At 38.7% G+C, this 26,308-nt stretch overlaps 1 protein-coding gene across 5 annotated transcripts in view; it reads left to right on the plus strand.

Moving 5' to 3' along the window:
* Nucleotides 1-26,308, plus strand: part of CTDP1 (CTD phosphatase subunit 1) — a 121,483-nt gene that overhangs the window by 36,121 nt on the left and 59,054 nt on the right. The window contains exons 9-12 of one of the 5 annotated variants that reach the window (XM_082322832.1): nucleotides 7,774-7,915; nucleotides 10,296-10,526; nucleotides 15,846-15,955; nucleotides 17,033-17,133. In XM_082322832.1, coding sequence (XP_082178958.1) covers nucleotides 7,774-7,915; nucleotides 10,296-10,526; nucleotides 15,846-15,955; nucleotides 17,033-17,133 — 584 coding nt within the window. Of the gene's footprint in view, nucleotides 1-7,773; nucleotides 7,916-10,295; nucleotides 10,527-15,369; nucleotides 15,447-15,845; nucleotides 15,956-17,032; nucleotides 17,199-26,308 lie in introns of those variants that run through there. The other 4 variants (XM_082322834.1, XM_082322833.1, XM_082322835.1 and 1 more) reach the window with 4 other exon arrangements.

The following is a 26,308-nucleotide window of genomic DNA, read 5'->3' on the forward strand; positions in this document are numbered from 1 at the left end:
AAATATATTCAAATATTGCCTGCTAATTAAAACAAGAAATCACAAGAAGAACACTATTGCTGAATTGCTGGGGTGAAAAACCTTTATTGACAGTATGCAGAAGCTGCTTTTAGTAAGAAAAGAATTGCACTAATTCTAAAAGAGGTAACTTGGCAGTCTTTTCTGCCTAATGAGCAAGGCTATTGTCATCTTTCATCATCACTTAGTAATTATTAGTAATTATTTCTGTAACAACAGCAATGAAATAAGGTGATTTAGAGTGAAAAAGCTATATTCTCCAACAACCCTTTTGTGTAACATTCTCGTGGATTGCTTGTGGTTTTGGTTTTGTGATGGCTTTTGGTTTTGTTTTTTCAACTGAAGACTATTTTTTTTCACCTCTGGTTAGATGGGAGAAGTTATGCTGCATCATCCTAATTTCATGAGGGAAACTCTGAAGTGTCATCAGAGATTTTAAGGATATAAACTGTGTCCTGTCACAGCTGGATTTGTGATAATTCAGCTGTCAACATGATTTTCATACTGATTCTTGTGTGGTTAGAAAGCAAATTCTACAAGTCTATTACAGCCAGTAAGCCATACAAATATTGCATCTCTGGCTCCCTTGGCAAACATCTGAAGCACTGCTTGATGTCCAGTTGCTGGTGAAAGGGGGAAACAAAAGTATGTCCTTTTATGTGATTTTTAAAATGTACGTGTCAGGTCGGTATTTCTGGATGACCCCGCTAACAACAGCAAACTTAGGACTCAGACAAGCAAGTTCACTTTCGTGTTTACTTTGCATTAGCTGAGCTGTAGTAAATGGTATATACTTAATCTGCAGCAGCAGTGGGGGTAAATACTGTTAGCTTTTTAGTTTTGAAGACTGAGGAAGAATTTATCAGAGGAAATAAAAAGGGAAGAAGTCAGTGTGAAACAGAGTATACCCGAGGTCTTGGAGGGATGGGTTTTCTCCCTTGTCCTGATTTCGGCTGGGACAGAGGTAATTTTCTTCCTAGTATATGGTATAGGGCTGCGGTTTGGATTTAGTATGAGAACAATGTTGATAACACAAGGATGTGTTAGTTACTGCTGAGCAGTGCTTACACAGAGTCAAGGCCTTTTCTGCTTCTCACCCCACCCCAGCAGCGAGGAGGCTGGGGGTGCACCAGAAGTTGGGAGGGGGCACAGCCAGGACAGCTGACCCCAACTGACCAAAGGGCTGTTCCATACTATATGGTGTCATGCTCAGCATGTAAAGCTGGGGGAAGAAGGAGGAAGGGGGGGATGTTTGGAGTGATGGCGCTTGTCTTCTCAAGTAGCTGTCACACGTGGTAGAGCCCTGCTTTCCTGGAGATGGCTGAACACCTGCCTGCCCATGGGAAGTAGTGACTGAATTCCTTGCTTTGCTTTGCTTGCACGTGCATGGCTTTTGCTTTCCCTATTAAACTGTCTTTATCTCAGCCTGCAAGTTTTCTCCCTTTTACTCTTTGATTCTCTCCCCCGTTCCATCGAGGAGGAGTGAGTGAGCGGCTGTGTGGTGCTTAGTTGCTGGCTGGGGTTAAACCACGACACCCCTGCAAACTGACCACATCGTAGCTTGGTGTATGGAATGAACAGCTAGTGAATACCATTTTAGATTGTATTTACAGTATTCTTGCCAGCCTATTGCAGTAAATAATTTAAATTTCTTTTATTCTTTGTATATACTTGTCTCTTTCTCTGCAGATAGGCAGCTTGTTTCTCTGCAGACACAGATACTCTGAATTCTGAAAATAAATAAATCCTTGTTCTTGGAGAAAATTAGGAATTTTTTTCATTATATAGGGAGGAAAATACCTACCTGAATTACTGTAGACACAAGGGTCTTTGTATCATCTCATCAGCTTTCATAAATCTGAGTAACTGAGAAAAGGCTACCCTATAGTCCTTTCCACTTACCTGTGGGCTGCATAAATCTTACCTCAGTTTTTGAAACGTCTGCTGTTTGCTTTAAGCAACAGTAAACTGCACTGGATGATGAGTTGTTATAGCTGTGTACACACTCAGCTAAGCAGTTACCACAGTATTTCATAAACCTTGTTATGTTCCTTCCTGAACAAATGAAAGATACTGTAGTTGATTTTTGTATTGAGTTTTTGCTGGTGAAGCAAGGAGATAAAGCTGTTCGGGTCACTTAAAAATTATTCTAGTGGGGTAGGAGCAGATACATGTCAGTTTAGGCCCTAAATTTTTCTTTTCTTTTTCAAAATATATTAATTCTATGTCTTTTCCTATACTTTGAAAGCTATATAGGAATAATTTCCTTACTTTTGGTGACTTAGCCTATGTCAAGTCTTGCTTAATACCATTAAATATCAGGTTGCTTGAAATACCAATTGTACTATGAACTATGGCTCCTTTTATTCATCCTGATATACTGACTTTAAAAATGCTTACTCCTGAGGCTGGCTCTGATGTACTGAGAGAGAAGAGAAGGCTGACACCTGATGGTCTTGTTAGCCTGTCCTATGACTTGGTGTGAGGTTTTCACCAGACATAGCTATGATCTGTCCACAGATTTTTTTTTTTTTTTTTTTTTCCTGAACAATGTTTTCAAAGGCCATGTCTTTAGAGCAGTGCATAACTGGATTTTTTTTTTTTTAAACTCGGGCACTAACCAGGTAAGCCTGTTGCATTTGCTGGCAAAGCACAGTGCAGTGTTAAAAGCTGAACTCCAGATGTAGCCTGTGAACAGCACATCTCTCACCATTTCATCATCACTTAATTCTTGTAGGACAAAACACTGAGGTATGTACGGCTTGCCTTAGGTTAACATGGTTGTTGAAGAGCTTCAGGATTTATAAGTCAAATGGTCTGAAGAGAAAAACTTCTATTGATCTGATTTTGCAGGCAATGTCTGGCAATGTGGTTGCAAGCTGTCCTAAGGATCTGTTGACTTTGGTGTGTTGGAATCGGGAGAGTGTTTTGAGAGTGACTCTGGTGGTCACTTCCCATCGTGTAGTTCGGTTCGCCCTGCCGCAGCCTTGAGCCCACACACTGGGTTCCTCATGGGTGAGGTTGAATTGGAGGGCGCAGTCAGCTGAGCCCTCACAGACGTTCAGCCCACAAGACTGGGCAGAGCTAACCCGAAGCAAAACTCCCTGAAATGCATATGGGGTGGGCATCGTTCCTCCAGCACCCTTTTGCCCTGCAGATCTCCCTGCTGGGCTGCACTACTTGGTAATGTGAATGTAGCCAAATTCTTCTTAGTCTTTGTAAACATACAGCTTAGGTCTCATTTATCTATGTTGCTTCAGTGCCTAGCGTGCGTCATACTTTGGATTAGACAAAATAAACTGCTGTAATGAAACTGTATGTCCTGGAGAACAGCTGTAGAAGTTTATTGTTGCATTATTGATTTTGGTCACTTTTTTTAGTAATGAATTGTCAAGATTAATAGGAGGCTTTTTAGTGTTTTCAACCTTTGTTTGAAAGTTCAAAAGTAGAGTTGAGTCCTTTCCCCAGGTTTAGAATAACCTTTTCCTGATATTATGTGCTTCAGGCTATGTCCATTAGAGGGTAGGTATGATGAATTTGGACCCTAGCTGCTTCATGTGGAAAGGCTTGTGTGCCTTTTTACCTTTTCGGAACAATTTTAAACTAGAATTTGAAGTAGGGAAGGGTGATTAGAGGAGAATAATGTAAAAAAAAGTAGTCCAGAAAAACAGTTTTTTCTCTAAGTGATTTGTAGCCCAGCTGGATGACTCAGATATTCCTAACTGCATCAGAGGTACTATTGCTTGGATGGATTAAAATCCTTTCTACTGTTTCTTCTTAATAAGCATACTTCCAAACAGGGAAGCTACACTGGTGAAAGGGAGAGGAAAAGGCAAGGATATTAAGTATTGCAGTACTATTTCTCCTACCCAGTTAAATTGGGTGTTCCACCAAACCTTGCTCTAAGAACATCGTATGTATGAAATCTTGATTTGTGAAGATGTCAGCTAGAAACAGAAGGCAGCCACTGAGATGAGACAGTTGTACTACCTCATGCGATTTTCAGTATGCTGGAGCGTCCGATAGGCAGTTGCGCTTTAGAAATGGGGAGGAAACCGAAAGCCTTGGTGTTGCGGAGGTGAGAGAGGTAAGGCTTTTGACCCTTGGGAGGTGAGCTTGGTTACACATTGGTCTTCATGTCGCCAACTTTAATTTTATGTTAATGGCTTATACCTTTCAGAGCTATTGTTTCAGAACCATAAGAGTTTCATACAAAATAGTGCCATTTTGGCTTTCATGTTTAAGGCTTCCGTTGCAATCCTGTTGACTAGAAGAAGAATTTGCTTAGCTCCTCAGCGTACATCTGGTATGAAACGATCGAATATGCCTGGATGCAGAACGGGTACGTGTGTGGAACGGGCAGCAAGATGCAGCACCTGAAATCATCAATGCAGAAACATCAGTTTCAAAAATAGTTGGAGGAAGCCAGCTTCTCACATAACTTCACAGATTTAATCTAAGATGAAGGTGCAGTTTTATGGTTTTGTTCAGGTTCCCCTGATGAAGTCCAAAAGGAGAAGCAATATCTTTAGTTGGGCAAATGGATGTACTACAGCATCAGATAACCTTTTCTTCAGGGTATTAGAAGTACAGACCGTGTATCCAATAGCACCACCAAATCTGGTTAACTGTTCTGTATGCTTACTAGTGAAATAACATGCTATTACTGTATGTTTTATTCAGTCAGCTCCAGAGTTATGTGCAGGACAGTATTGCTAGCCATGTCTGATATTTGATTCAGTATCTAATACCAGACACAAGTACCTAAACTTCCACTGGACTTCTTGTTCTTACTGCTTTTTTTCCCTGAAATTCCTATGCTTAGAGGTGGTTTCAGCATCCTCTTTATAACAGCTGTCTTCTTACCTCTTTGTTCTTATTATGTTGTTGTTGCTTTTCCCCTTTATTGTCAAAAGAAAGCATTTTCCAAGCCAAGTCTTTCACTTTTTTAATCCTTTTCCCCCCAGATCTCTTAATCTGATTCTTCTTCAGAACCTCTGCTTTCTGTCCTCTAAAACATACCCTGTCTATAAATTAAATACAGCTTTGTAATTATCTGTTTCTAACTGCAGGTATTTCTACCATTCCTATTGAGGTTATATAAATAACAATAATAATAATACCTCTTGTGGAAGCTCCTTCTGGCACTGTAAACTGGCTCATTTCCAGCAGCTGTTGCATGAAAGTGCTCTGGGTCGCTGATTACTTTTGTAGCTGATGATTAACTGAAAAACAAATTTCTTGTATCAGGGGATGAATGATCTGGGTGCACTGACCTCCCTTCTTAAAGAGTTTTGCATTGTAACCAGTTAAAACCTCTTGAACAGCAAAGGTGTGCTGGGATTAACATGGTTGGAGTTCTAAAATTGTTTTCATTAAGTGTTTGTTGGACAGTGGTTTTATTTTTATTTCATGGCAAAATTTAAAATCTGGCATTTCTAAATCATTTCTGTTTTGGAAAGGACTTTAAATGCTCGTTTTCGTGTTTGTGTTTATCGTGGATTCTTAAATTAATGGATTTTTTTATTGCAAAGATACTAGGGTGGAGAAAAGCTTTACATTTACTGTACAGCTCTTAAATCCTGGACTGTGGAATTGCTTGCATTTGCTACTGAAAATAGAAGAAATGTATTTGTGCACAGAACACTTTTTTTTTTCCTTAATCTAAATCCAAGAAAAAAGGTATTTGTATCTAAAGACAGAGGAAAAGGTAGCCCTACTCCTGTATTCTGTTGGGTTTGGGGGAAGAAAAGTAGGGAAACAGAAGCTTTCAGCACTTTGGTAAAGGACAATGATCTCCTGCCCTTTCTGTTTATTTAGCCTTTTAAATTTACTGAAGTCTAGAAACTGTCTTAACTAGTTAGGTCAATCCTCTAGTGCATTTCAGTTGATCGGTCTAGCCCAGTAGATGCTAGTTCAGGTTGTACATGGGCCTTTTAGGTATTTGCTTTTAACTGCTCTCATCTTCAAATGATGTGGAGAAGTATGGGTGTTTCAAGACTATTGTCTTAATTGAAACAAGTAAAGTAGTGTTAAATGACAGTCATGCAGATAAAACTCCAAGGAACTATGTTGAAACTATCAAATTAATTTACTGTTCTTGCTTCCTTGTAAGAATTGTTCTGAAATTTGATTTTTTTTTTTTTTTTTTCCCCCTCCCCTGGAGGCTTAATTCCTGAAGGCACGTGTGAAAATAGACAAGGGCTCATAAATTTTTTAAAAATTTATTTAAAGTTAGAATTAAAAACTGTACTTAGATTTTGTTGTTGGTGTTAATAAGGTAAACTAGACTGGAGTATTGTGTTTATATAAAAACATCTGCAGGAAGAAACCCCCAGGGTCTTTGTGCAGCATTGACGGGCTTCAACAGGAGTGGGTAGTGTTTGAAGTGACGTATTCTTCACCTTCACTTCTGAGAGCTCTGCTCTTAACCTAGAGGAGAGGACTAAGTTGTTAATTGAACTCCTGCCTTTAGTTCTTAATGATATCCTTTTATTTCGCATTTCTAAACAAAAAATGTAGTGCAATATCAAGTGTATTTAAGTGTCTTTGCACCAAGACAGAATATGGACAAATGATTGGGTTTGATAAGCACTTTAAATAATGTGTAAATAAGATGAAATGCTATAAATTATAGGGATATAACAAAAGGGAAGAGTGATGGCTTTCAGCTATGAGACAGACTGTCAGATTGGTGAGAGTTCCTTTATCACGTTCCAGCTACACCAGTATTTGTGCAGTGTGAGAATACCATGTGTAACTGGCAAACATAGATACATCAGGTCAGAATCCTTGGGGTTTTTCTCTATTGCATTTATATTTAATGATTTATTGGCAGATTATACAATTATTGTGTTGTCTCCAAGTGTTCAGTCTCTCCATCGATCTCTTTGATAAATGCTGAAGAAGTACCGTGATTGGTAAAATTAATTTTTCCAATCAAATAGAAGAGAGACATTCTTGAAACACTTGGACAGTCAGCTGTTTCTGGGAACAGACTACACTTCAAGGTTAATTTCAATCTTTATTTTATCTGCTGCTTTTTGCTTACTGGTTTTGATACTTTCTTGGCAAAGATTTATAGCAACTTTACTGAGTTTCTCTCTTGTTCTGGCTTCTCCAGAGGGTGCAATCTGAGATCACCTGTTACTTGCATGCTGCGTTGTCGATGGTTTCATGTGGACTTTGTGCTAGCTTGCCGCGTTTAACTTCGCATTCGTTGTTTCCCTTTGGCACGAAATAATCCATATTTCTGCTTTGCCCCTGCTTCTGGCAAATGGAGGTTGAGTTGGGTGGCTGGCTGTTAAAAGGTAGCATACTGTGTGTACGGGGGACTGTGCATAAGAAAGTTAATACGATAAATTAATGTTAGGCTGTAACAGCATTGAAGAGTCGCTGCTGCTTAGACTCTGACAAATAGAAATGAAGGAGATGAAATACAAAAGTGCATTTGTATTGTTTGTTTAGCTGACATGGAAATGTAGAGGTTTTCCGTATGGATTAATTTTAGTGGACTACTTCCATGGTGCCAGTGCTTCAGGAATTTACAAATACCTTCATCCAGCTTGAGACTGAGGTTATCGCATCTTATTTATTCTCGCCTTTATCAGTTGTGATTGTTTTGTTGGATTGGGGAGGGGTGTTTGGTTTTTCTGGAAGATTGATCACAAAATGTTCTTCTTAAACCAGTGTGTACTTAATACTATCTTTTGTGTTTCTGGGAACACTGTAATGTTATGTTTGACTTCATAATAGGCACAGAAAAAGTACGGCAAGCTCAGGACTGCAAGGACCTCCACGTTGTAAACCCCGATTGGCTGTGGAGCTGCCTGGAGCGCTGGGACAAGGTTGAAGAACAGCTCTTTCCCTTGAAGGATGACTACATCAAAACACACAGGTAAGTGGGAATTTGGGGGAGTAGGGGCCATGAAAATAAATTATTCATAAAATTATGCTAACTTGTTAACGCAGCTATAAAATCTGTGTCTGACAAATTCAGCATGGTGTGCAACGCTTACTGATTTTTACAAAAGAATGTTCCGATTTTGTCCGTTTCTATGCTGTTTAAACTGAAGACTGTTAAGGGATTGGGAGTCAGTTCAGCAGCTAGCAGAATCAGGAGAAACCTGTGGTACCGGTAGTTTCTTTAGCAGTTGTCACTGTTAGCCATCTTCGGCTGGAGCAGTTGACCTTGTCAGTTCATCCACAAGCTAACACGGGGAATGCCACCAAGGCGCAGGATCATTCATGCTGCCAAATGAATTAAAAATGTACATACTCCCACAGCATGAAAAACTGGTAAAGTATGGCTTTTTTTTTTTTTTCCTGAGACTTGGTAGGGAGGAGGAAGAAAGAAACAGAAAAATACAGCAGAAAAATCTAAGAGGGGTTGGAAGGGATGAAGGTAGAAGCAAAAACTGGAAGAAAGGAAGTAGTGAGAGAACAGGAGGTTTTGGCATGATAAGAAAGTGTTGAAGGAGAAAGCCTTGAAAATAATCAGTACGCTAGGATGACAGCAAATAGAAGGGACAGCCAAAAACTGTATTAACACAGAGGAAGTCAGGGGGCTATTAAGAACAGTCCCTTTTAGGAAAGTGCTGTGGCTAGAATAACTCATGACAAGATACTGTAGAGCCAGCTTCTGCTTCTTGACTTATCTGTTTCGATAGACTTTACATTAATAGTGTATTGCAAGCCTAATGGAGGACCTTCCTATCTTCAGGCAGAAAGCAGCATAGCATATTGGGTTTTCTGTATTAAACTGATAGTGGTGTGATTGACTGAGTAGGCTAGAGATTTGCTTTTTGCTTAGAAGACGCTAGCCCTTTCAGGGCAGAGTGTGCGTCTGGAAAGTCCTTATATACTCTGAAGACACCAAAAGTAGAAACGTCTGGAAGTGAGATCACTTATCAAATGGGAGACTAGGTAGAGACCCAGGATCTCTAAAACTTAGGAGAGAGATGTAGCCTACTTATAACTTGACTGGAATACTTTGTTTTTTAAAAGTGCTATCAGATTTTTTAATCAAACTTTTTGGAATATCTGTATGGGATGTTTAACTTATCTCAGAGGCCTGATAGTGCCAAGTTCTCAGTAGAAATCTGGACAGTGACTTGTAAGCATCATTTTTTGATGTCTAGGTGAGTGTTGGTCTTTCTACTTATCTTAATTTACTCTTCCATTTTATTGAAACACAATGATAATTGCTCCTATTTCTATGTTTCAAATGCAATATACCTTAACTTCATACTTTCCCTCACTTCCCCCCCACCCCCCCTCCCAACCTTAAGTCAGTAAGACATCTATCTTAATGCAAATACTTTTACTCTATTAACCTAACATGTGCAACTTCTTCGGAAAAGATTTTCTCCTTAATGAAGCTGCCTGAAATAGTCCTGGTCCAAAGCACTTATGAACTTGGTGAGGGATGAACTCTGAGAAAATATTGGCATATAAAATGAGCTGAAGAATAGCAAAAAAGAATAAGTAAACTTGAAATTGGTTGACCTTAAGTATTGATGCTACAAGAGTATATCAGAAATGTCCATGAAAGCATGTGGTAAAAACTCTAGTTTTATGGCACTTCTAATATTTGTTACAAAATAGTTTAATTGTTTTTTCTATAGCATCAGTTTCATGGTGCATAACATGCTGGTTTATTTGATTATTTTCTTAAATGATTCGATTTGCTTCCTTTTTTTGTGGCACTTCATCATAACTGGATAGTATGCCATAATAGTGATTTCTGCAGGCTGATCTCTGAATGTTTCTGCTGACACATCTAAAATTATGTTTTAAAATAGAGAGATCATAGGCAGCTTAGTATTTTAACAAATGAGATTGGATGACTTGCAAATTAATACCGTGTGTTTATTTTCTGTTAGAGCCAAGTTGGAGAGTAAATACTAAAATCTGATACAGTAGTGTGCTTTTCTCTTTGTTGCATATATGCAGATTATTATGCTACTCTAGTTGTGCAGTTGTTACTACCTGGAAGCAATTTCAGTAACTTCGTATGTTAAGACACTTTTTAAGGCACATTTAATATTTTTTTAATAATGTAAATATGACATTATCTGTGTCTTTGCATTTTTCTGTTTTAAATTCAGTGAGACTATAATGGGGGTGGTGGTGAAGAAATGTTTCTTCAGAAATCTTCCAAACCATTTTTTCCCCCACTTTCTCCTTTAGAAAAAAGGAATACTCATTTTTTACATCCTGATTAGATAGCTCATTTAAATTTCTAAAGCAATTTTTTTCTGAACTTCATCCAACAGAGAGAACAGCCCTGCCACGTTTCCTGATACACACAGCACATTTCAGACAGCTCTGTTTCACCCAACACCCATCCATCCAAAGTCTCAACCTGGTCCTGAAGTTCGACTTTATGATCCTAACACTGGAAAGCTAATCAGGAAAGGCGCTCAGACCTCTGGCCAGTCGATGTACATCCAGTCTCCAGCTCCTCCCATCACCTTACCAGTCCACGGTGAACATTCGTCCTTCAGGTACCTAAAGCATAGCTAAGAGTCACTTCAGATATATTTTCGGATGCTGTAGTAAATTTAACTCTTGTTATCTTTGCATTGGATCAAATTGTCATCTTTGCTTTAGTTACTTTGTTTGCTTTCTAAAAATCCAAGGAAATGAGTGAAAGTGAATAGTCAGCTGAAGTGAAATCAGGGTGCTAGAATTCCAGATGCTTTTTGTGCGTCACCTACGTATGACTAGAAACCTCAAAACAAATAAATGCAGCGTGTAGTTTATGCACTCTAAAGAATATTGGAATAACTCATCTCTGAAGTGAGACAGCCTCCTGTTTTTTAATGAGTCTTAGAACACTGGATTGGTTTTTTGTCTATAAAATATATCTGATAGCATTTGGCTTTTGTTCGTAAAATTTTCCTCTTCACCTAATTCCTTCAGATGGGACACGAGCTTTGTGTTTTGTTTTGAGGAATATCAGAAGTGGTGGTGGAGATGTGCAGCTAACTGAATATTATTAAATAAGGCCATATGACTGAGTGCTAGTTAATAATCCTTAGATCACTAAACCAAGACACTAACGCAGCAGGAGGAGGAGGAGGCGGCCTGCTTTTTGAAGTACAAAGGCTAACATCTGAACTTTGTAAAAATTTGTGGATTTGGTTAAGCTACAAAGACAACAGTTGTCTCTTAAGGATGCATAAAATATCTAAAATTCATCCCTAAGTATCTACATAAAAGATTTAACTTTCTGGAATGCTCACAACTTTAGCAAGGCTTGTTGACTCCAGTGGTAAAGTATCCAGTTGATGGTGAAGCTTTTCTCTTTGTAAAATGTGATCAAAATTCCTTTGTACAATGTGATCAGAGTATAGCAGTTGTTATAAAGTGATTCAGTTTTCCAAACAACTACAAAAATACAAAACACAATTAGAAATGCATGGAGTTTCCTACCCTTCTTCTCCATCCCCTGCCACTTTTGCAGTGTATCACTTGTAAAGGTTTTGTATAGTAGTGTAGCTTGTTATGTTTCTACTCTATCTTCCTGTTGCTACATTATTTCAACCTATGTTTTTTTTCAGTTGTCATCTTTTTATAGGCTTTTTCTTATTTTGGCTTCCTTGTTTCTGTCAAGACAAGTTTTTTTGAGTCTCTCTTGTTTGTGAAGACATCTTGTTTTCAGTTCCTTTTTAACTGTGTCTTTACTATGACATGTTAAATGAACAGGAAAAACTTTAAATAATCAAGACACAGTATGTATCCAGAGAGGAGCTGAAAAGCTTTTGGTTTTGTTGTCAGTTTTTGTGGAAAGGAATTTGTCTAGAAATAGAGCTGGGAAGGTTGCACATGTATATAATTGCCATGACACTTCTAAGATGCTTCAGTATGATGGTTTATGTTGATACTAACGCATCGTTCAATGCTTTAAAAAGACTAGGCTTTGATATTTGTTCTACCTTTGTCAACAACTTAATGAAGAGTTACATCCACACCTAAGGCTATTTTTCTTTAATGCAGAGGTACTTCTTCACTTGAACATCTTACGGAAAAGGAGAGAAATATACTTCAGCAGTCCTCTTAGCTGAGTTTCTCAGAGTCCCAGACAGGGGTGGAGCGAGTATCTCCTTTCTACTCCCTTATTTTATTTCACTTAAGCATTTTTTTGACTATCAATGCTCAGGGTTGAGATGCTTTAATCTAAGGAAGTGAATCCAATTACTCAATGCTACACCCTCACCCCATAACTAAGCAGCTGTAAGAAAAGAGATTAGCATAAGATATATGCAGGGAAATAGTATTTTCATCATAATTTCCTGTTGATTTGGTTCTAGTGGTAAAATTAGTGACCTGTAAATACTGATCTCTCAATTGGGGCATGTCTGTATTCCTCAGAGCAGTTCTGCTATCTTCTATTAAGATGGTGAGGAGTGTCTTGGTAAAGTCTAGGAGGAAAGTAGTGCAGTGATCAAATACTGCTTTAAGTGCTTTTAATGGGTAGGAAGTACAGTGCAGGCAGAGCCCAGAGGCTGCAAAGAAGTAACAAAAAGCCAAATAGGAACAGCTTTGCTGTGTTTTGACTGAGCAAGAGCTGAGGCAAAAGTACCGTATCATTGCTGTGCTTTGTCTTAATGCATACATCAATGATAGCTTTTAAAAAAAGCTTCACATCCAGTTTAAAATTTGATGTGATACTTTAGAGAAAATGACCTTAGTGCAGCAATTTCTTGGTAGAGGGCAATGTATTTTGTGCCCTGACAGACTTCATGTGCTCATATGTTTGCCTCCTACAGAAAGATGAGAGTATTTGTAACTAAGCCATTGAATGTAAGCAGAGTTAGATAAAGCTGTTAACACTCACAACTGCTCCTGTTGTGGGTGAATGTAGTCAAAGCCTCCAATAATTTTCTTTGATCGTTTCCAAAAACTTCATCTGAGTCTGAATTTCAGACAGCGGGCAACAAAATTGCAGTGCTGCGAGAGGAAACCCTTGGGGAGATGGGAGCCATACGTGGCATAGCAATGGTACTCGGTCTCTCACTGTAAGAGTAGACCTTAGAAGATAACCTCTTGCAAGGCTGGCTACTGAAAAGGGCTTCGAGTTATCCGAGTGCCATTTCATAAGAACTGTTTCAGTTCTCACTTTTTTATTTTGGGTTCAACGTTTTTTAGCTTCTTTCTGGGGTTCCCCTTGAAACATAATTTAAAATAGGGTATGGTTAGTTTAAATATCTACACACAATTTGCAGTGAAACTGCCACCAGTGAATTACAGATGGTTCAGTTAATTTGGTCAACGTTTCATGCAACAGGCATGGATCTTGCAATTGTCCTCGGCTCTGTGAGACCTGAACATAGGCTTTTTGTCATGGCTGCCGCAGCCTGAGCGGAAAGGTGGCCAAGGGTCTGCGACTGTACGAGAGGGGAAGAGAAGGGAATGTAGTGCTGCTCGGCGGCTGCTGGCGGCCGGCAGGAGCTCTTCTCTGAGAACAGAAAGGATTCCTCTTTAAAAATAACCTGTGTGTCAGAGCTTTGACATGCCCTATGTATCTCAACAATTTGCATTTTCATATGGAAACAGTATTCTGCAAACATTACAGTAAACAGTAAAGTTGTAACATGTCATGAGATGTGTAATGTAGTGTTGTCCAAAAAAAAATGCAAATGCTAATGGCATCTTGGACTAGAATAAAGAAAAAATATTACAAGTTCAATTCTAGTGAATGCTAGTAATACACTAACAGATGCAGCAAGGCTTAAAATATGGATATAATTTACATGTGGGAAGTTAAAAGTGGCACTCTGGTTTTAACTAATGCTAAGATGCACCAAATGTTTGGTTTGAAAAGGTGTGTCAAGTAGATGTTGGTGGCTGAAGCAATTCTTTAAGATTCGTATAATTTCACTTATAACATTTTTGTGTCTTAATTTACATGCTCATTGTTACAATTTTTCCTATCTAATGTTATCAGTCTTGTTATAACAGCAAAAATACAAAGAACCAAACTGAAATCATCAATGGAATTTAAATATTTTCAACATTTTCATGATGATAATGCTATTTTAGCTTTTGCCCTGATGCTGTATCAATGAAAGTGTTAAAGATGCTTGTTACTTCCACGAATGCTGAACCCACATTGCATGTGGTGAGTTCTAGTGCACGTGCATGTCCTTGCGCGTGTAAGACTGGCAAGCGCCAACCAACCCGTGCAAGGTTGAATATGGTGTTATTTTTGGAAAAAGTACTCGTGAATCTCACCTGATTAGAAATAAATGTAAATTCCTGCATTTGTATGTTTTTTTAAAATTTTAATCAACGTAACAAGCAGCTGAAAATGTAAAGCTTGAAAAATGTCTTTAAAATAAAAATGTTTATTACAAACCCTAAAGAAGTCTTTGTTTTATATTGCTTTTTGGAATGCTTTGGTGAGAAGTCCTAGTGTTTCTTATCTAGTAGCAGTTGGAAAATACTGGAAAAAAAAATCTGACAAAAGCCTTTAGAAACTATTAATATCGCTATTTTACAGTTAATATTTGTGTATAATAATATGGTCAAGGATGATCTCACATTTTATTTTTGAGGGGGGTTTATTTTATTTTTTTAACAATGGTGGAGTCTTTAAGACTAACCTGAGAATTGTAATATTTCTGCATATTATTGCTTCAAAGTAAGGAAGTTCATGGCTATGCCTAGTCTTGGATGCAGTATCTCCAGAATTAAACTGTCAATACAGTTTTTATTTAATAATGATGCAAAATAATTCCTGCCTTTGCCACCAGTTGAAGTGAGGGTGATGTTCTCTAAAGTGTTCAAATAAAGAATATAAATAAGAATACAATGATACAGAAACTGCAAAAGGAGGAGTTCTCGCTCTCATCAGTATGATAATGTGGTCTTAAAAAATTATCCTAGATTTATTTCTAGTGTAAGAAAATCTGCCTGCGTGCTACATACAACTTGTGTGTAATTCTTGGCATGCACAAGCTTGTCGTGTTTTTAATGCGGTTGTGCAAGATGCTTATACCTTTTGTTTTGTCATTCTCTGTTTTACTAAGAATGTAAATAGTGTCACCACCTTTCTCTTGGCTAGGGTCCCTATTAAAAAGGTGTGGAAATCATATTTTAAAAGATCCTTTTGGAAAATATAGTGGAATGCTGTATTTTTTTCCCCTCTTTTAACTATGAAAATTATTGTCTGAGCACAGTTTAATAGCAAAAGAAAACTCTGTGGTCTTGTGAAATAGAAAAAATTTAGTGGAGGGGAAAAAAACCCAAAATAACTCTTAAGCTGTGATGAAAAACTCTAACAGAAAAACAGTTTGGTTAGTTCATTTCCACAACAGCTGAATCGTTGTTTTGGCTTCATAGGAAATTCCAGTGTACAGAAATGACAGACTGCGAAGGGGAACACTTCTGCTGTGGTGCTGAGTAGTGCTGAGCTGATGGGGGTCTTCTGCAACAGATAGCACAGTTCTGGGAAGCACAGCAATGGCTTGGCTCTCTTCCGCCACCACCATTCATTTTCATTCAAAAAAAATGAATGCACATCTCCTGCACCTATCCATGGGATCTGAGAGGAGAGAGAGATGTATTTAGGAAATATGAGCCCTCAAAAAGAGCTCGATTTGACAGCTTTGTGTGGCCTTCAGATTTTATACGTTCTGGGATTGAAGTACTGAGGTAGAAAAAAAATCTTGATATTTAGATGGCCTTCTTAAGAAGCTGTCAAGTTCATGAGAGGAGAAATTATTTTGTTGAACCTTACTTGTGACTGGATTTACGTAATTTAATAATGGGTGTTTTGGGTTGGTCTGCTGATCTAAAGCTGTTTCTTGAAAATCTAGGCTTCACGAGAAGCAGCCATCCTGTGCTGAAACTCTTGTCAGCAGAGACCACGCTGTATCCTTTCTTAATCACCACCACCCTCAGAAACAGCTTGATGGTGTCTCACCTGGTAGTTACAACTTGAAATGGCTTGTGATTTTAAATAGTCACTTTTATCCTTGCTTGTGGTAATCATTCCACACACACACAATCTTGTGGCTAACATAAATAATTTGTGATCCATGAGCTTTATGACCTGAGATCTTTGAATAGGATTCTGGTTGGTGCTGAGCTGCTGTAATGTGTTCCAGGAGTTCAGTGTGACAGCCCAATACTCATAGTTAAACTGTATTGTGTAGCAGTTCTAGCTTATCCAAGTCTTTAATAGTTAAGTAATACTCATAGAAAAAAAGTTACCCAAGAAAGGTGGAAGTCTCCTGCTGTTGTTCTAGATGTAGTCTATCTTTTTGTTACTATTATAAAGCAATTCCCATGAAGATATTATTTTATCCATTTTTATGAACATATTGACATTCCTTTTTGTATCTGTGTGTTCTGGTTAAATACAGTAACTAACAAGGTAATAAAATACAAACTAAGAGAAAATGCTACCGTATTTGAATACCCTAGCCAAAAAGAAATACGGTCCATTTTGCATCTCATCTAGGCTTAGCATCTGGGTAAACGCCTGAAGATTGAGGCTGCAGAAATGAGCTTTCTACTTGCAAACCTCTTGTCTGTAAGGCTGAGAAAGAAAGGTATACCTTGAGATTCAAGAATACAAGCATAACATAGATCAGGAAAAATATATTAGAATGTAAAAATTGTTTCCTGAATGGTAAATGTGCCACGTGACGGATGAACTCCACTTGAGCACAAACTTTAAAGTATTTTAAGGGCAACACATCTGCAGCTACTGAAACCTTTGTCTTCAAGAAAGGTTTGATGGTTACATACAAGAACAGTGGGAAGGCATGAGAGTGAGTACCTTGTCAAAGGCTGAATAAGAATTTAAGCCATCAGACTGAAAATAAAAACAATCATCGGGTGACTTGACCTTTCTTCTGTTGATGAACACAGACCCCTATTAAGCAAAGTCATAGATATTCAGCATAAATTCAGTCATAAATTGTTTATAGGACTTTATTTCTAGACAAGCTGTAAATCAAGTAAATCTTTCTTATGTGGGACCCCTGGAATTTTTCAGAGTTGTTCAACCACATCAGCAGCAGATGTTTGAAGAAGACGACCTACCAGCGAGTGAAAATGAAGAGCAGCCTGGTCCATCTAAGCGGAAACGCCAGCCAAGTATGTCTGAGACAATGCCCCTGTACACCCTATGTAAAGAGGATTTAGAGAGTATGGATAAAGAGGTGAGCTTAACTAATTCTGACAGGTTTCTAACATAATGATTGTTAGTTATGCATAACAGTTTAACTTCTGTTAAATTATGCATGTATGTGAACTGACTTTGTATGCCACTACAGTAACTTGAAACAAAAACCACAGCAGACTAAGTAGTACAGTTCAGTCTAAAATGCAGTTATGTTCCGCAAAGCAAACTTGAATTAAGGAATGGGAGTGCTCTTGCGTGTAAGCAGGCCTTTAAATCAGGACTTCATTTAAGTATAACTTTGTCAGATGAACATACTACCACATTTGCTGTGTGTTTAGCTTTGCCTGGTGTCACTTTAAACTTTGTTTTCAAAGTAAATCTTCAAATGATCTGGACAAAATCAGTGGCAGGATGGGAGAAGAGAGGTCTGTGGATGTAAAAGGGACAGACTGTAGAGAAGATCAGAGAGCCAGAGGGGAAGACGGGGCCTTGTTGTCCGTAGACATGTAATTGCAGTGCTGTTAAATCATAGCTATCGTGGTTCTGCAGGTGAAGGGAGCTTTCTGTTAGAGAGTGAACTGTACTTTTCTCATACAAAGGCACATTATTTGAAATTCATTGTGAACATCTATCAGCTCTTTATTCTTCACTTATCCTTGTGTGTGCTTTTTTTCAAATGAGCCACCATTTTACATAATATTAAATGATACGTGGAAGAAAAAAATACCTATCATTGCACACTATATTTTCATGAATTCGTTACACTGTGTGTGACTTTACTATAAAACCTAGTGACCCTGGAGCTTAAATTAATCTTTGAGTTTAGATTATTCACTGGGGTGGGGGCAGGAGAGTATAACTTGCCAGCTTCTGGCAGTAAGCTGATTACAAGGTTCTAGCCATAACAGGCCTCAAGAGTTATCTTCAGAAAATATAATAAAAGCGTAAGAAGGAAACTGCATATTTCACCAAGGAAAGAAAGAGTTTATGTATACAGCATAGCGTAATTTTGAGATGTGCTGTTGCTAGAGAGGTCCTAGAGGAACTTTGAGCTGGTATTCTAGGGAAAGGTCCAATAACTTTCAACCACTGTGATTATTTAATCTGAATTTCAGATGAGTGCAAGCTTTTAACTTTACCTGGTAACACTTAAGAGTTGATGACTTCTGATTTCTTTTGCTTTTTGTTCCAAAGTATTTTGCTCACTTGATCTCAGACTTTCACAAGAAATAGTATTTCTTCTTGATGATGCCAGTCCCTGAATCCATCTGTCTCTTCCTTCTGTGTTGTCAGTGGTACTTAAAGCAAATTGTTATTATGTGTTGTTTTTACATTTTGGTGTACTAACACTTTTCTAATGGTGTGGCTTTTGGAAAACATTAATGAATTGCTGTTGCAATGTGTACACTGAGCCAAAAGAAAGTGTGCGTGTTTTCCAGAATTACTGCATAAAGTATTTATTGTTCTGTTTTTAAAGATACTATTTAGGGACCTTGTTAAAAATCTGAATCTTCTCGTATTGTTTGTTTTGTGATTGAGTACTCTTTACGCTGCTACAGTTAGACCAAAGAAATTAAAGTTTTTCTACCTACCCTACAAATATAAACATCTTAGGTTGCGATGATTTGTTTTTAAATTATGCTTTTACTTAAGCTGCATATTATGTTTGGAAACTAGACTACACGAACTTCAGCACAAATGAAGCCCAAATTCCAATGGCTTTTTTTTTTTTTTTCCATAGTTGACTTAGCTTTGGTTCCAGGAGTATGATGTGAGATTATAGTTGCTGCCAAAAGGTTTGCCTTCCACCAGTCTCTGTTCTCACCCCTGTCTTTATTAAATTTACATTTCTCTGATCCTCGGGCAGCTGAACCAATAGAAACTCTTCACTTGTTTTTTTTTTTTTTTTTTGTATGGGGGTATGTTTTGAGTTTGTTTGGTGAGGAAGGGGGGTGAGAGTTTCTGGTATTTTAGCTCCCGGACATGGTTTGATCAAGGATCAAACATTAGCACTGACATGGAGAAGGCTGGACAGAGGACATATACTGGGGAGGTTGAACTGGACATGGTAGTGCCAGCAGGTTGTCATCTCCCGGGAGCTGACTATAGAGACAGCCAAGGGAGACTAACTTTTGTGGACTAGCCTCGGGACTGCTAGCATCACCTTGGTAAAGATAATGTATTTATGTACAAGAAATGTAATGTAAGTAATAAAACAGGATTTGATGGGGTTGTGTGCGAGGACACTTGTGAAACAGGGGGAGGACCTGTGGGTGACCTAGTCCGTAAAATAAAAAGTTCAGTGGAACATACACAGGAGATTCTGCTGTCAGCAACGTTATCAAATAAAATGAAAATAAGCTTGATAAGCATTGCTGGTTACTGCTCAGTTCACTCTGGTGACGCTGCGACTAGTTGTAACTTCCACAGAAAGGTGTTTGTCCCCATCTCATTCTTTATCAAAACATGTTAAAGGGCAAGAACCTTTCTGCAGTCATGTCACTAAGAGGTGTGAAATTTCTGCTTTCTGCCACAAAAATGCTTTTGCTTCATTTGTATCCGTTCTAGTGGCTATGCCAGCCACAAGATCTACAGCTGATTGCAGACTACCTTGGTGGAGCAGCGGAGTCTGTTTCATTCACAACAGTGACGTCTTGCTCCACAAGTGCTGGTGCCGAGACTGTCGGGGTTCGGAGCACGTGGTCCAAGCCGAGTGAAAGCAAGTTACAGCGTGACTCCGCTGCAGTGTAAGCCACCCCAAGTCTCAACTGCTGTGTTCCTGCCCCTGAGCCAGCGTTGATAATCGTGAGACCGTACAGCAAGCCAGTTCAAGGAGCTAGTTTAGTCAGAGAAGATTACTTTCCAGGTTAATCTTCATCGTTACCAGCTTCCTGAAATAACTCCCAATTGCCACTGCATGAGTGCTTGTGCCCGCAGAAGATGGGAAGAGCTGGGAATGAGCAGTGAAGGCAGAACTGCAGCCCTCTAGCTTTAAAACTGCATCCTCGGTATTTCTGCTGAATTCCCTGGCAAATTCAGATGAGGATTTTTACTAGATCAAAAGGAGTCTTTTAGCTTTAGGCACTGGGACTTTTTTCAATGAAATGAAATAGGAAATGCAAGCGTTTATATATACCGTTTCTGTGGATATAACAAGCAATAACTCCTTTTCGCTTAACATCTGAAAGGAAATCTTGCTTTTTTTTCGCAAAAATTTCTGAAAAGGCCACACAGCCCCAGGCAATACAGAACTTGCATGTAGTTCATATGTGGGAGAGTTTTGTTAGAAGAATCAAGATGGAAGCCAGTAAAGATAATTTAATTACGATTTATTCCAAAATTAAATCCCTTTCCACCCTTAACCTATTTAAACATCTGTTTGTATCTTTTCCTAGTAAAAAAAGCAGTATCTCTTCCGATATTCCATGGGGAAGAACTGCCATGGATAGGCATCTCTGCTAAAATTTGATCTGACATGCATTTTTATCTTCTCGTATTATTTTAGCTGTAGTTGTGCTATGGATACCAAATAAGTCAAAGGAAATGAATAGCATCCTGGCTATTGGGTTGCAGTTTAAGGTCACTTAGCCTTTTGTATCTTTTTCAGTGCCAAAGATCTGGGAGAACAGATCCAATGGTAGCTTCTTCCCTCTCTGACATGAGGGACTGTTTGAACTTTAGGAAAGTGCAAGAACAAAAGTATTAAATGTAGTAGGATTACTGTTCAAACGGCGGTTGCCAAATCAGAGTAAGTACATAAGGAATGGATCGCTGCTTGGGAAATATACAGCCTGCTAATGCTGCTGCCTCACAGTTGAGAGAACACTTTCCCCCTTTCTTTTCTGTTAGCTAGACACAGATTCTTTGCAACTGGTTGCTGTTGTTTGTCTCTGCTATGGAATGGTAAAGGGAAGCAGAATTAAATGCTGCCAGTTAAATTAGCTTGTTTATACTCATTTTTAAAGGCCTGGATAAATTTTATTTCTAAATACCTGGTTATCTGATATATAACCTGCAAAAGATTACTCCATAAAAATGCTGTTTATATCGGATTGTATCTAGTATGCTGTAATCTTCATGGTGTGTTGCTGGTTTCACCAAAGGGCAAGGATTTCAAGCCATCTTTTAAAGAGGAGGTTCACAAACAATTAAATGCAGTCAATACTAACTAACTAGAAGTATCTCTTGTCCATAATACCTGTTCCAGTGTGACTTTTGTTGTCTCAAAACCAATAATCTCACTTACAGGGAAGGTATCTACTTTTCCTTTCGTTGACTGCATTGGAAAGTAACTGTTGCAGAAGCCTGTCCTGTAGGGAGAGCGAGCTGGGCTGGCTGCAGCTCTTTCCGTCCCCCCTTACAGCAGGGGTCCACTTGCCCGCCTGCTTGCCGTAGAGGTACAAGACCGTTCACTGCGTGCTTTTGGCGTGATTGTGTGGAGCCCTCGTCCTTCCCCTGGGCTAGGTGGAAGCTGCTGACCTACCAGTCACTACGATGTTGGGCAGCTCTGCTGTAGTTTACTGACAAAAACCAGAAAGTGGAGTCCAGGCTTCAAATGACTCTATTCATTTCCAGAAATAAGATTTATTAGCTAAAGCAAGTTGCGCAAAGGAAGGTAATGGCATACGAATCATGTGGAGACATACACGTGTCTTTCCATTCATAATTGATTATCTCAGTACAGGGTGACGTGCAGTTCTCCTGCCCGGAGGTTACTCATGGATCACCTTGTTGAGGACATTGCTTCAGAATTCATTGAGAACCGCTCCTGTGAACTTCTAGCATATTGATTCCTTTCTGCACTGATACAATTACTTATACGTTTAAAGAAGGCCAGCAAAAATGACCTATGATCAATATTTAATAAATTTTGTTAGTCTTGCTGATTTAGAAATTGTTTTTATTTCATTTAAGCTACTGTTAATTCCTTTTTATTAAGGATGGTTCTCTTCTGAATTTGTATTCCTAAATGATATTTAGAGAGAACCTTAGGCAACTGGGCTAGTATCATGTACAGTTCCCTAGTCGAGTTGATCTAATTTAACACTGTTGTGTCCTGTGTGCTATAAATAAGCTGTGTTTGTTTTTATATACTAATTGTTTCCTGATGGACCTTGACTTTCTTTTCTGTAAAACTTATTCTTTCTTTGTGGATATCTGTTGCAGAACCAAAAGGTGATTTTTAACCCTCTGCATTGTGCTAACTTCTTTTAAAAATGTTTACTTGAATCAGCTTTATATAATCTTAAAGATTTTCCCTTTCGTAATCAGTGTCCCTTTCATAATTAGGTTGACATTCTTGTGTATGATAAATCATTTGTCCGTGAGATAAGTAAGCAAGGTCAAGACTTTTCAGTCCTCTCTTCCTTTTGGCTACAAATTATTCTCTTGTCTGTTCCTTTAAGAGCTGTGGCTGGCAGTACGGTTCCCTTATTTTATTTTTCAGGTTCTTTGTAATTCACCAGTTCGTGTAAATTGTAGAAATGCCTAGAAAGATTCCAAGATGCTGCCTTTTAAAATGCCAGCGACAAAGGAAAAAGAAATGACCCTCTTGTGCCTCTTTCCACACGCACCCCCCCACCCCCTGCCCCCGCTGTGAATTACGAGCCTGTGCTGAGCTCAAGATCCAGTTCCCTCTTGCTCATGTACAGGCTGCTGCCACATCCGTGGTAGACTGGAAGTAACAGTAGGAGACAGCCAGCCATAGGTCTGTCACTGTCAACACTTGCAGGACCAGTCCTGGGCAGATACCCAGTACGGGCTTCGGTGACGGGAAGTTCAAAAAGGAACTTCCAGTAAGGCAGAAAGATTCCTAATTATGTTTTGCAGTGCCTTCTCATCCAAGATGGCCTGGGATTACTAATGTCCTGGAGCAGCTGTGCACATGTAGTCTACTAGTTGTATGATCCTTATGCTTTTGTGTTTATTACCGTGTTTTTGTCAGGGTGTTTGAGAGCAGCATCTGTATCTTGTCAAGTGTCATCATCTCTGCTATCTAAGGTAAAATATTTTGCTGGTTTAAATTCCTCTCAGTTTGGGGCTTGGGAGAGGGGAAGAGAGGGAGTGAATCTGATACTGGTCAGACCTCCAGCTTTCCCATCTCTCACTTGAGTTAGTGGAGCTGCAGTGATTCCTACCATCTGCCTGGATATGTACTTAGCAGCTGCAAACTGACCACACTGCAAAGGTATGTTCTGTGCATCAGTGCATTTAAGTATACAGATTTTTCTTGAGTGGGAATTGCCTAATGAACTGCTCTTGCATCAAAACGGTTCTGTTGATTTGGTGCATATTCTGCACGTTCTTTTGCTTTTAACGAAGTTGGAATTTTTGTGCCATATGTAAAGACTGTAATTACAACATTCTGCTCCTACATAAGACCATTTTGTCACTCTGTGTTTTGCTTTCATCTAAGCAGATTTATCCCTTAATTTCTGTTTTGTATTTTAAGTTAGTGGCTATACCATGCAGTAAATTAAGAGGCAGTGTTTTTCTCCTTCAGTTTAGTGAAAGCTATTATCTCAGTAAGTGGTTAGCCTCTTGGTTAGTTTAAAAATACAAATTAAATGTGGAGGATGTGGTCTCTAGTGCAAAATAATAGCTGCTTGGGGCTCACGTGGACACTGAATTGCACATTCACAGTTCTTTGAATTTCCACAACTACATTTCTCATACAAAATTTCTTGTGTGACACCTTAACATGTAGCATGTCATAAATTGTACAGACGCTAAATTTAGTTAGCAGTCTATTCTTATAAATTGTAGCCTTTTTTGAAGTTAAAAGAATGAGCCTATGCGTACACTTGCTGTTGTCAGCGATTGTCATCCAGGCACCTTGGCCCTTGGAAGTTACGGGGTCTGCTTTAGAATCATAGAATCATCAAGGTTGGAAAAGACCCTTAAGATCATCGAGTCCAACCGTTAACCTAACACTGCCAGGTCCATCTGTACCATGTCCTTGAGCGCCACATCTATCCGTTCTTTAAATACCTCCAGGGATGGAGACTCAACCACTTCCCTGGGCAGCCTGTTCCAATGCTTGACCACCCTTTCAGTGAAGAAGTTTTTCCTAATGTCTAACCTAAACCTCCCCTGGCGCAGCTATTTACAGTTATTAGACCCACTCCCCTTGAACTGAACTTTTAAAAAAATTTTTTGAGGTGACTATTGGTGAAAGTATACATACGGAGAAGTATCAAAGGTAAATGTGTTACTCTTCAACAAAAACTTACGAGACAGTAAGAGCCTGTACGAAAACAGTTGCCCAAAATGTCTTGTGGCATAAGCAGACCTGAGGACACGGGGACTGGCTGGCCTGGCTCCGTCGGGGGCCTCGGCGCTTCCCGCTGCTGCCCGCTCCCTCGCTGCGGCCCTCCTGTCGCCCTTCTTCACGCGCCGGCCCCCGGGCTCTCACCGGCTTCTCCCGCGCAGAAGAGCAGGTAGCGTGGAAGCTGGAGAAACCCCAGTTCCCCAGCCCCGTTGGCTTTTCATTTTCAGTGTGGAGTGCTTATTACCGAATGGCTTAACCCAGCAAGGCTAAACGTGTCGCTCGCTTTCTTTCACTCTGAGATCGGTTTTCTGGAGTGAAACGGTGAGGCTGTGGTGCTAGGAATCAGGATGCTGGTTTGTCTCCGTGGAGCATTTGCTGTGGTGTGGTGGCTGGCTGATGCACCAAGAAATGTTGCTTTGTTTTGTAAATGATCATAGCCTAAAGCTGGTGTAAAACAAGGAAAGTATTTTTACTGCTTTCCCTGTTTAAGATTTTGACATTCACCTGTCTCTAATATGGTTAGATAACACAGAAGTAATTGAACATTAAAATATTATAATGTTAAAGCAATTATTTCCACCACATCTCATCTGATTAGTAGAGAAAACTAAGTAAAGTTGTCCAGTACTATTTTTAATGGTTTAGCAATGAGAGTCAGCAGTGTAGAAATAAGAGATCAGTACAGTGGGATGGAGAGAGGAAAGACAAGCACTTAAAGGAAGCTGAATATCAGTCATTTGTTTCTGCCTTTCTTTATGTTTTGCTTTGAAGAATTCTTTTTCCACTGAAAAATGGAAACAATTCTAAAAAGTAGCAATGCATTTCTATTTATTTTTAATTACAGAATATATAGACATATTCAAAAAACCCAGTATTGGTCCTGTCCACTCTTGACTGTTATTCAACTAATTGAAAGAAAACTAAAAGAAATGCAGTGTAGATAAGGCTAGTGAAATTGGAATGGATTATCAACATGTGAAACATATATTTTCCTTTTTTTTTAGTCTGATATTTATCTGCAGACCATTAGTTTATGCACTAATTGCACAGAGCTGGTTATCTGCTAGTTTTTGTTATTAAGAGGGCATAATGGTCCAAGCTTGCCCTAGCAGTTTCGTTTAAGTTTTTGCAAAGAGGGGTTTTTTTTATGTAATGTCACGTTTTATAAGGAGACAACTGATTACCAAAGTAGGAAAAGGATTTTTATCTAATTTGGTATTATCTCAAGTAGGCAATCGATTTTGGACAGCTTCTGTTTTCCTAAACAGGTTGCTTAGAAAACATTATTTAAGGACAGTTTCCAGTGTACTTGGACATCTTATTTTCATTTTAGAGTTATTTTTATAAATTTATATGGCATGAGGAAATATGGGAAGCATATTGGAACCTTTTGGCATTCAGATGGCATGCTGTATAAATATCTGCATTTTGTAGATAAAAATGGAAACTACCTATATATGTAAGGATTAGTTTAATGGCACTCATGACAAGTTGTTAATTAAAAGGTGATATTATTATATAGAATCTTGTGCAAAATGAACATGATCAGTCAAATTCTTGGCTGCTCGGGCTCTTGTTAAGAGAAAATAAAAGAAAACATATGATTGAGACTGATTCACTTTTACTATGCCCAGATATTTTAACAGGTGATTTAATCATGAGATAAGTACAAATGGTTGTGCTACAACAGATGTTATTAATGGGCTTCACCAAATGGACATCAACTAAAGAAGCAGTCCCACTTACTTCAGAGCTGACCTCTTTTTGAGGTATCTGATAAAATTTATAGTGATAAGATTGCAGAGTTTTATCTAGATTTCGCTGTTTATTCTATTGACAGTCAAAAATTGATTTGATTTACTTGTCAACAAAGATGC

This window comes from Platalea leucorodia, assembly GCF_965183815.1.
Source record: "Platalea leucorodia genome assembly, chromosome: 1".
Lineage (NCBI taxonomy): Eukaryota > Metazoa > Chordata > Aves > Pelecaniformes > Threskiornithidae > Platalea > Platalea leucorodia.